Below are 11,958 nucleotides of genomic sequence, written 5' to 3'. Positions count from 1 at the left end.
AATGCCTGCCCCTGCCTTGAACTCACCCATGCCTGGCTCTCTGGCCAGATAGCAGCCCTCTCTGAAACTTTAGTGAAGCCTCACAAATCTTGGCCTTCCCTGGCCAGATAACGACCCTCTCTGAGGCTCTAATGACCTTCATAAATTCTGATGTCAGGGCCAGCAAAAATGTAAACTACCATTAGTGTTATGCTCGTCAGAGTTTTGTTATTTGTAACCCCCTTTGTGTAACTTTATGAGCTATAAAGCTGGGCTGCAGGAAAGCTGCGGCTGCTATCTTGTTCCCACAGTTTTGGGTGGGAGAGGCAGCCCAGGCCGGTCGAAATAATAAGCTTGCTTTAATTTAGTTTTAATTGGAGTCAGTGGTCTTTTCTTGCGTCCTGGTCTAACAATATCTCAACCTGGTTCCTAATTCTCCTCTGCTCCATCTATAGAAGAAAAGCTTTTAAAATTTTATTGGCTCATAATGTCAGTGTTTGATGGCATGTTTTATTCTTTATTTTCTCCTTAACATTTTTCCCTCCTACAGTTTGGTTAGGTCATGTCAGTATTTGAAGGAAAATTGACATAAAATGTATACAGTGTCTGTATCAGTCTGGGTCCAAACAAAACTAGAAACTACATTGGTTAAGTTTTATATAAAGAATTATTAAACTTTGATAAAAGAATGATTACAAGGAAACTGTATATGGTATTTTAAAGCTGAAGGAAAGTATATAAGGAAGGACAAATTGCCCCCTCCCCAAGGCTGAAATTTAGATCTTATTGGAAAGGGGATCAGTCAACACACTGGATAGTAGAAAAGTTTGCTAGTCTGTTGTAGCCAGAGCTAGTATGCAGATAGTATTTGGAGGCAGGCCCTTTGGTTGGTAATTGTAGTTAGATGAACTTAGGAGGGAAAGAGAGATCTGAGCTTTATTGCTTGCTCTCTTGACCTGTGATGCCTCAAACATGCCTTGACACAGTCAGAAAACCCTCATCAGATGCTAGTACCTTGATATTGGACATCACAGCTTCCAGAAGTGTAAAAATGAATGTTCTTTATAAAAATCACTAAGTCATTTATAACTACCCAGAATACCAAAGATCCAAATATAGTTTCAGATAATTCTGCTAATAGCAGCAAAATATACACTAAGACTGGTCATTTTTAATTTGCAGCTATTTTGTATACAACTGCTATGAACATGAGTTTTTGTGGAAGTATGCATTCATTTGTTCTGGTTATATATCCAGAAATGGGATTTCTTAGTCATGGTACTTCAGTATCAAGGTTTGTTTAATTTTGGCACATATTGCCACAATTTTTGGGGAAGTGTTTGCACCAACTTCCACTTCCACTAGAAGGTACAAGGGTTCCAATTGCTTGTCAATGTTTGGTATTCAGTCAGTCTTTTGGTGCTGGGGATTGAACCTGGGGCCTTTTGCATGCAAAGCAAGCACTCTACCAATTGAGCTATATCCCCAGTCCTTCTTTTAAGGCTATTCTTGTGATACATTTAAGCAAATTAATATTAATTATAAATGTACAATATTTCTCAACCTTTAACCCAATGTCCCTTTTGATAAATATAGTGAAACCATGTTTATTCCAAATATTATCTGAAATTTCAAAGGAAAAATAACAGCAATGGATATTTTTGAAAAGGTGTTCTCCACTTCCATGTGCTTTCATATTACACTCAGTTGTCCACTGCAAAAATTTATATTGAAAATATGTTCAATGACTGCTCATTCAGAGAGTTTGCAAGATTCTGATTCCAAAGTGATTATTGTGACTATTTTCTGCATAACGTGGCAGGGAAAAAATGGGATTACAGGAATCTTTTGCCTGTATTTTAAAGTAATTGAAATTTTCAGGTAGACATTAAATTCCTTTATATAGTCATCATATCATGGTGGTTGAAAGAGTACTGGCCAGTAGTTGCACTGTCCCATTGCAATCCTGGCTTTGTTAGAATGCTGAATAAGACAATTTTTACATGCCTTTATTTCCTAATTTTAATAATGGTTCTGGTAACAATAATTATGGATTTTTGAAAAGATTAGATAAGTAAAAGAAAAAATGGTTTAGAAAAATGCTGGCATACAGAAAGCACTTAATGCCTGACGGATATTGTCATTAGCTATTAATTTTGGGGAATGGAAGAAATTTGTTCTCAAGAAGGTTTAGCACAGCTCAGCGGTAGAGTGTCCCTGAGTTCAATTCCCAGTAGTAAAAAAAAAAAAAAAAAAAAAAAAAGGTGGGGGACGTTTAGCCTACAGATTTGTTGAATACATGCTCATTCAGATCTCTGGCATATAAAATTATTTTCAACTGAGTCTCCCTCATTAGTAACCATTCTTTTTTTTTTTTTTTTTAAGAGACAGTGAGAGATAGAGGTAGAGAGAGAGAATTTTTTAATATTTACCCTTTAGTATTTGGCAGACACAACATCTTTGTCTGTATGTGGTGCTGAGGCTCGAACCTGGGCCGCACGCATGCCAGGCGAGCGCGCTACCGCTTGAGCCACATCCCAGCCCCTAGTAACCATTCTTAAAGCTTCAAACTAAAAGTCTTTATCCAAGTACAATGTTAAGCTGTTGCTTCATATCTGTTAATTTCTAGCCAATGAAACTATACTCTTAGGACCATGTTTGTATTTGGATAATGTACCGGCAATACTATAATACCTATGTATAAGAGGTTGAAAGCATGATTTCCAATAAATCATACTACTTGCTTTTGAAGCTTACTTTCACCTTTTTCCTTTCTGTATGAACAGGGGCAGTCACTTAGCCTCTCTGCCTCAGTGTAAAACAGAGGTAATAATCAGGGTTACTGTGCCAAATCAATTAACACATGTATCTATAAAATACTTTGAACAGTACCTGCCATTAAATAAATGCTATCTAAATATTTGATACTTGAGATTAAGGTAGAAGAATTAATTATGTTGAGGTGTTGCGTAAGGATTGCATAATCCCAAACATTAATCAATATATTTTTCAATCCCAGACCTCAAAATTAATTTTTGAAATCTACATATCTCAGTACATCTTGTTAGAAAACTCAGCAAAGTAACAAGATTTAGGTCCTGGCTCTCAACTATTTTCTTTAATAAAACCTACTTGAGGGAGCCGTCTTGAAAGTAAAAAGTCAGATTGCTCCAGAAAAAGCAACTTGCAAACTCTAATGAACTAGGAAAATAATAGGCGTCAGATTTTGAGAGCGCTCTAGAAATTCAGAAGGGCACTTTCTCAACTCTAGCCACTTTCCTGAAATGTTCCCACTCCTTAACTTTCCTTCCCTCTCTAATCGGCCACTCCGAAGTGTTTTCTATTTTTTTTTTTTTTGGCAGCGAAAAGACACCCTCAAGCCCCCAAAACAAGGATGTAGCGGAAGTCCAACTGGGACTACTTGCACAGAATCCTGACCCCTAGCGGCAATCAGGGCGATGGCCGGGCAGCGACTTCCATAAATCAAGAGCACATCCCCAGCATGCGTCCTTTCTGGCCGCTACCCTTCCCGAGCTCCTGAGCACGCCGGGAATTGTAGTTCCCAAAAGGTCGGCGTAGTCAGGTGAGCGCACGCGCACTGAGCCCCTCCCAGGACTCCAGACGAGAAAGCGGCCAGCGCTGCCACGCGTTCTGCGGCCGGCCGGTGGGGGCTTCTGGGAATTGTAGTCGTTGCGAGCGGGCGCCGTCGGTAAGGAGACGTAGCTTTCCGTGGGGTCCGTTCTTGTAGTTGGTTCTCGGTGAAAGCCGCCGGGTCAGTCTGCCGCTCTTCTTTCATCGTGCTTCTACTGAGGCTGAGAAGGCGCTTTCTGTCTCCTCGGCTTTTCCTATCCGGCTTTGGGCGCTCCTTGCCCCGCGGTCCTTTTCTCCACCTAGTCCACTCCCTCTTCGGTCCACCTCCCAAGCCCGGGCTTAGCGAGGACTAGCCCTCCCAGAGAGACAGGGCCGCGACCTTCTCAAACCGCGGCCCCGCCCCGGGACCCTGCCCTGGGACCCTCCATACGCAGCCGCTAGCATAACGTGTCCCCCTGCCTCTTTCCTCCTCCGCGGGACCCGTCGTTTTGACGCTTTTTCCACTCCTTTATTTTTCCTCTGCAGGGATGGAAGCTTCCTGGCGCCAGGTGGCCGGTGGCCGAGGCCGTGCCCGAGGACGGGCCACCGCCGCCCCCTCCCCAGGAAATGGAGTTCCTTTCCGCGGCGCGGGAGGAGGGCGAGAGAAAGGGTCTGGGGGTGCAGTTCATGCCAGCCCCGGAGGAGCCGCGAGCACGGCGGGGGGCTGCCCCGTGGGACCTGAAGCACCGCAGGCTTCTGTGGCCACTGGTGAGAATGGCTCCTGTCCTCAGACTCACCTGGATGCTTAACGCTTTTTCCTGCCTCCGCCTTCGCTCTTTGTCATTCACTTCTTTATTCTCCTTCAAAGAAGTTTATTATTGGGCTCACTTCTCAGACCGTTCTGGCATCTTTTCTTCAGTCCCTTTTATCTGAATGTAGTTGATATTGCCTTTGTTACTTTTTGGCCAGTATTTTTCCAAACCACTCTTTTTGCCTGCCCGAATCCCTGTAAATTGTGCCATCTCATAAAAATCTGCTAACCACTTATTTTTTTTTTTTTTTAAATAAAGTATTGTGGCTTTAGTATCTTTGGGCATGGCAACAGTCATCTGGGCTGAGATTGCAGAAATCCAATTTAGATTGGGAGCAGACACTGCATCTTACGTTATCTCTTCTTTGCCAGATTTTCTTTCTTTTTTGACTGGCTTCTTAAGCACTACAATGAGCTTTTGAGCAAGTGGTCCTTTCCTAACTGTGGTTCCTGTTCAGAAATTTCACGTCCTTTCACGGATATATCTGTGTTGCCTTCTTGATTTTGTTAATACCCTTCATTCCAGACTGTGTTTTAGTGTAGTCTGAGAGCATTTACACAAAGTTGTAGGTGGGACTGAGAGAATATTCACTGATTTTTTTTTTTGTGTGTGTGTATGTTTGGAATGTGTTTGTTTCAGAATACCTTTTTTTGGGGGGGGGAGGGAGCAAATTTGAGCTTCTGAATGGGTTTTCTTCTAGGATTTTAAAGTCGGGTTGTTCACATGGTTTGCAGCTACTGAGTTTATTTACTTATTTATTAGTTACACATGACAGTACAATGATCTTGACGTCATACATTTGAATCAAATGGGGTATAATTTCTCATTTTTCTGAGTGTACAGGTTGCAGAATCACATTGGTTATACAGTTACGTATATACATACAGCAATACTAGTGTTTTGGAGACCTATGAACAATTTCGGTAAACTTTCTTGGATTTTGTGAGTAGAAGGAAAGCAAGTGTACTCTGTCAGGGTAATTGAGATTTGAGTGTAAGAAATAATATGTGGAAAAGTTGTTTTGTCAACTTCTCTGTAGCTTGAGATGTCAAGTAAATACATATATATCAGGTTATAAATGTTTTCATTGTCTCTGTACATCTCAGCCTCCCCACCTTAAGTGTCTTTTAAGTGCATTTCCCATAGATTATTGGCATTTATCACCTCTCTTATTGTACAGATTTTTGAGTCAAATATCTTATAGCCATTATTTTTTTCGCAGTACTCAACAATACCCAGGTAAACACTATACATTTTACATTTTATTTTCTTCTAGTTTTACTTGAAATAACAGTTTTGGTCAATAATCACAAAAGTGGCTGTAATAAGAAAAAGGAAACATTTTATGAGAGAAATAAAAGATAAAACTTCACTAAATACTAATATGCTACCTAAAATAAGAGAGCTTTTCTCATAGTAGTTCATTTGTTTCTAATTAGCAAATTTAAAATCCTTCCAATAAGTGCACTATTGAATTCAGGTGAATTCAATGGTTTGTGGTTCCTTTCTTAATCTATGATTACTGTTCATAGAACTTACTAACCGAAGAAAATTCCCATGATCCTTATTTTTTAAAAACTTTGAAGTCTATTGAGAATATGTGCCATGGAATTATCTAATTCTCTTTTCAACTCTATTTAATCAAGTGACAAAACGAGAACTACAAACAGTGCTAAAGGAAATCAAGTGGAAGAACTAACTAACTTTACATTCTTTTTGAAGTGAACTTGTAAAAAAGTATATTTTCTATGAAAGCAATATTTTGTGTGGGTTAATGTTAAATGTACTTATTTTTGTGACCACAAAAATGTCAAAAGACTACATGGAAGGCCAAAGTTCTTGAGCTTTCTAAGAAGCAGGTTATATTTAATATAATAGATACACAATGAATACTGTCTATGCAGACTGGTGGGTTGGGTTGGGCTGTGGTTGAAAATAGGGTAGTTTAAAGAAGTACCTGCTTCCCCAGATTCTGACATGCTTCCAGTGAGCATGTTCCCTCACTGTTTAAAAATAACTGTGTAGTGTATTTTAAAAATGTGCCATTTAAATTTTGTTAGTATTTGTTTATGTGTTTGCTTTGGTGGTACTGGGGATTGAACTCAGGGCCTCATACATGCTAGGCGGGTACTCCACTACTGAGCTATATTCCCAGACTTTTTAATAATTTTTTTTGAGGTTGATCTGGTTTTGATATTTTTATCTTCATAATTTCTTTTTCTTGATTTGTTAGTTATTCATTTCTGTAACAATTCACTGCTTTTAGTGGGACTTATAAAGATGAAAATTTTTGTTGTGATATTTTCTTTAACTGTGTGTCAAGAAATTTGAAAATACTTTTTCTTATGAATTTTTAGTAAGATAGAATGTTCCAAAGGCTACTTTCAAATGCATGTTTAAAAATAATATATTATTAGCACATCGTGTCTTGCTTTTTGAGGAGATTGTTTTGCAGAAATGAAACCATTTATTTTTTTTCCTTTTTTAACAGAGCTAATGTCTCAGCAGAAATTTGAGGAAATCAAGAAAGCTAATCAAGCTGCAGCCAAAAAACTAATTGAAGAACACTTTAGCTCTTCATCTGAAGAAGAAGGAGATGAAGATTTTGAAGGAAAACAGGGGAAAATAGTTGCCAATACATTTGTAACATATACTACTCAGACAGGTATTGATCTTTTATATTTTGACTTTTTTGACATCATTGAAAATATATTCCTTTTTTTGGTAACACTTTTTCATACTACATGGAATTTTTTTTTGCATTTCAAGAATGAGCATGTTGTGTTGTGAAGTTGAATTTTTGTACATTTTACTATTTGAGTTATATGTTATTTAATCTTTTTATAAAACAAATAGCATGGGGATGGTTCTTTCACAGCCCTTTTGTATCTCTTGTGATTTTAATTGGCATTTCAGTAGAATGATATGGGGGGGGGGGCTGTCAGTTCTCTGAGAAATGGCTAGGGCAAGTTGTCCTGTTGTGATTTGATTGAACTAGAAGACTTCAGATATTTTTTCAACCTATTTTTCATTTTTATCATGTTAAAAGTGTCTTGAGATTAATTTAACTTATTACTTTAATTTATGTCTTATTCACATTTGATCTTGATATTTTTTTCTTATTTCTAAGCTGAATCTCTTCAGGTCTGACATGTATATTCATGTTAACCTGTTGTATATAACTGGGTTGCTCTTACAGCCACATTTGTTTGTGTGAAAGGGCCAAAGTAATGCTACTGTGCATGACTTAGTATTAAGTTATAAAAATAGATTATTTTGGGGCTGGGGTTGTGGCTCAGTGGTAGAGTGCTCATCTAGCACGTTCGAGGCCCTGGGTTTGAGCCCTCAGCACCACATAAAAATAAATAAGTACAATAAAATATTGTGGGGCTGGGGATGTGGCTCAAGCGGTAGCGCGCTCACCTGGCATGCGTGCGGCCCGGGTTCGATCCTCAGCACCACATACAAACAAAGATGTTGTGTCCGCCGAAAACTAAAAAAAATATTAAAAAAAAAAATTCTCTCTCTCTCTCTCTCTAAAAAAAAATAAAAAGTATTGTGTCCAACTACAACTAAAAAATAAATATTAAAAAAAAATAGATTATTTTTAAGGTAAATATGAATATTCTTAAATCTTTCATGTTTATACTTAAAGTTATTAGTAACATTCTTGCATGTATTATCAACATTTATCACTATTTTTGTAGAAATATATTGTTCATATACTTATCTCACTTTAGGACCCTGTTAGAACTACAAGAAAGTGTGGAAATTTTCTAGGAAACAACTCTGCACAGGAGGAGAAACTCCTATAGTCACACAGAAAATGACAGAACTGGGTTTAAACCTAACTTTTTGAGCCACTACTAAGTTGTATCTTCTGTGTAAAAGCAGGAGAAATTATGAGGTAGTTTAGACTGCTGCTCTTGTACTTATTCATGGGGAAAAAAAATGGCATCATACAGTAGTTAAGAACATTGACTCTCAAGCCAAGCTGCCAAGGTTTAAATCTTGGCTTTGCTTCATGAACAAAGTTTTAAGGTAATTTTTTTTGTATCAAATCCATTAATATTTTATTGTCATTCCTATATATATTCTGTACTTTGCATTTATCAAAGTAAGGAGATCTGATTGCTAGATTTATGAACAGTGAATGCCAGAGTAATGAGAGGGTTTCCACCTCACATTAGTGAATTGAATACTAGGACTTTACCCAAGGAGTTTGTATTTGAGCACATCCCTCCCACTTTCGTGATTCTTCTCTGAACTTTCACACTTGTATGGCCCATTTCCTGATGACTCTCTCTATCTGGCTTAACCCATGGATAAATCATACATTTGTTGAAAGATGACTTAATTCTTCTTTTGTTAGTGTTTTTCTCAGTACCTCTACAGTTGTCCCAGTGACCTGCCCACCCAATATGGGAGCTAGGATGGCATGAGTATTGTCATTTCCTAGTGTTTCTTTCTGCCATGTCAGACAACTTATCACAAGTCTCCTCTTGTGAATCTTGATATTACCATTACCTTTTGAAGTACCAATCTAATTGTCACCCAAGATGCTTAAGTTCTACTTCCTAAATCTCATAAATCTATGCATGCTCTCCCTACATACTGTCATTGCCTAATTCACGTTTTCATAGCTGTTCAATTTGGATGAAATCTATGTAATAACTGTGGGATAACTTAATACTATTTGATGCATATGAAAATGGAGACAGGAGTAGGGCATGGTGGCACATGCCTGTAATCCCAGCGGCTCAGGAGGCTGAGACAGGAGGATCATGAGTTTAAAGCCAGCCTCAGCAAAATCTCCAGTTTTTTTGGGGGGGGTGGGGTGGGGCTTGTTACTAGGGATTGAATTTAGGGGCAGTCAACCACTGAGCCACATCCCTCTTCTGTATTTTATTTAGAGACAGGGTCTCACTGAGTTGCTTAGTGCCTTGCCATTGCTGAGGCTGGCTTTGAACCTGTGATCTTCCTGTCTCAGCTCTCAGAGCTGCTGGGATTACAGGTGTGCGCCACCACCACACCGGCTAATGGTCATTTTTTGCTTTATCTGCCCCTAACTTCTTATTACCTTCTGCTGCTTATCTTGGCCTCTTCATGTTTACTTTTTTTTTAAGTTGCCAGAGTGATCTTTTTAAAAGGCATGCCATGCTGTTCATAGTGACAGTATACTTTATTGCCACAACCAAACTTTAATCAAAGCTTCAAAGAAGTCTTACATAAATTTTGTGAGGAAAAATTTATACTTTATTTATTTATTTTTTGGGGAGAGGTACCAGGGATTGAACTCAGGAGCATTCAACCACTGAGCCATATCCCCAGCCCTATTTTTTTGTGTTTTATTTAGAGACAGGGTCTCACTGAGTTGCTTGGTGCCTTGCCGTTGCTGAGGCTGCCTTTGAACTTTGGATCCTCCTCTTCTGCCTCCTGAGCCCCTGGGGTTACAGGTGTGCGCTACCGCACCTGGATTATACTTTACTTTTTCAAAACCTTTTCCATCTTGTTCTTAAATTCTAAATTATGTGAATTAACTGTTATATTAAATAAAATTTAAAATATTAAGCTTTTTTTTTTTTTAAAAAACCAGTTGTGTTGAAAAGTGATATAAGCATATTTAACAGTCATTTTGCTTTTAAAGATATTTTTGAAACTTCACTGTTTATTTGAAATAAAGCAATTGTCTAATAATTTCACAGTTTTAGGAGTGCTTTTCCATGCTTTTCTTTAATAGCCTAAATTGCATTTATGTTTACATTGTGATAAGGTAAATTTTTGTTAAGTGCTGTATTTACTTTAATGATTTTAGGATGTAAAGAATTAACCAGGTGTCTTATTTATTCAATTTTTCTTTATGACAACTTAAATTTTGGTTTGAACCAGGTTATTGCCTTGGTAAGTTCTGTACTTTTGTTAGTTTATAGTATTAGTCTACTTTCTTGGAGACTCAGTCAACCTGTATTGAACAATTTTTTTATTGTACTAAGGGCATGTAGGCTTATTTTTCTTAGACTAAAGTTGCTGAATTTACTGCCCCTTTAAGTGTTGTTTGTCCTTTAAGGTACTTGTTTTATTTTTCATTTTGCTGTTACTTATTGTTTCTTGGACCTGATTGCCCTAACCCTCATTGCAGCACAGCATAGAGGTTAAGGGGACTCATTTTTAGTTAAGCTAAAGTACTTAATTATTTTGTATCTCATATTTCTCTTCTGTAAAATGAAGATAATAACAGTTCATTTTACTCCTATGGAAATAATAGTAGTCTAGTATGTAGCAAATAAATGCTCAATGACTGCTTAAAATACAGTTTTAGTTAATTTTTTTAAGCTTGTGCTACTTTTTCTTTTTTTAGCACAAATAGTGAACATAATTTAATGAAGCATGGTTATTGTAATGACCTCAGTCAGGGACTTTTGTTCAGTGAATTTTTATTAAGAGTGTGCTATGTGCTAAACACACACACACACATACACACACGCCCATTCATCGTAAATGGTCCTAAAGAGTTTTGGCTTTTCATTTTCTCACTTTTTTTTTTTTTTAAGCTTTCTGTTATTACTTTATATCTTGATGCTCACATCTGTGGTTCTGCACCCAACTAATTTGTTAAGGACTTTAATGCAAAAAAAAAAAAGAATATACACAGAGCTAAGATACTGTTTTTGAATCAAGTATATGGATTTAATTAATGGATCTTGTAAACTCTTGACAAAGGATCTTTTTTTTTTTAATTTAAAACTTTGCATTTTTTAGCAATATTTTGAGCAATTAATATTGCTCATGATGTGACACTAAGAGTGAGTTTGTTATTTTCAGATGTTGCTTAACATGAAATTTTCAATTTTTAAATTTCAAGATGGAGATATACGTGAATTAGAGCGAACAAAACAGTATGTAAATGAAGCTTTTCAAGCAGGAGCTATGACATGTTTAATTTGTATTGCTTCAGTGAAGAGAAACCAAGCAGTAAGTTGTTCTCCTTGCTCATATTAATGTCTTTCCTGAATATTTTTTGTTTATATTCATTTAAACTTGATTCATTTAAGAATTTTGTATATAAATTGATCTTCATTTTATAAATATGAAATTTAAAAAAATTGCCTCAAAATGAGCTTTCATTATTTTTAGCACTTTTAATATTTGTAGTATCAGTTTTATTGCATATGTTGATTAGCGAAATCATTTTTAGTATGTATACTTCATAGTGTACCACAAATATGAAGTGTTAAAATGTGCTGTATTACATTTCTTTCAGTGAGTTTGATAAAAGAAAAGTAATGTAATAAAACACATATGATTTATTAAAGTGACAGAGGTCATTGAGGAGAGAAGATTCAAACATAACTCATGTCCTTAGAGAAGCTGTAGCCTAATGAAGAATTATCTACATATAAATCTATAAGGGTATTAATGAAGCAATTAAAGAGAAGTGACAACTGAATATAATAGACTCAGCTTTTATACCTGGTATTAGTTTACTGCTTATTAGAGCTACATTACCTAGGGAAAGATAATCAGGCATGATGAAATGGGATTGGTCAGGCAGAATGAGTCAGAAACTGAACATGTTCAGGATGGTTGGCACTTTGTA

The 11,958-nt window shown here is 37.0% G+C and overlaps 1 protein-coding gene across 3 annotated transcripts in view; it reads left to right on the top strand.

Annotated features, from left to right (window-relative positions):
* The first annotated feature begins 3,614 nt into the window (after window positions 1-3,614).
* Window positions 3,615-11,958, top strand: part of Nfxl1 (nuclear transcription factor, X-box binding like 1) — a 51,890-nt gene continuing 43,546 nt past the window's right edge. For 2 of the 3 annotated variants that reach the window (XM_027936573.3, XM_071614261.1), the window contains exons 1-4: window positions 3,684-3,751; window positions 4,096-4,317; window positions 6,853-7,026; window positions 11,224-11,333. In XM_027936573.3, the coding sequence (XP_027792374.1) occupies window positions 4,098-4,317; window positions 6,853-7,026; window positions 11,224-11,333 (504 nt within the window). In that variant the 5' untranslated portion in view covers window positions 3,684-3,751; window positions 4,096-4,097. Of the gene's footprint in view, window positions 3,752-4,095; window positions 4,318-6,852; window positions 7,027-11,223; window positions 11,334-11,958 lie in introns of all 3 variants that reach the window. The other variant, XM_071614260.1, reaches the window with a different exon arrangement.

The sequence above is a fragment of the Marmota flaviventris genome, chromosome 7 (genome assembly GCF_047511675.1).
Source record: "Marmota flaviventris isolate mMarFla1 chromosome 7, mMarFla1.hap1, whole genome shotgun sequence".
NCBI lineage: Eukaryota > Metazoa > Chordata > Mammalia > Rodentia > Sciuridae > Marmota > Marmota flaviventris.
This window is presented reverse-complemented; position numbering and strand designations above follow the sequence as displayed.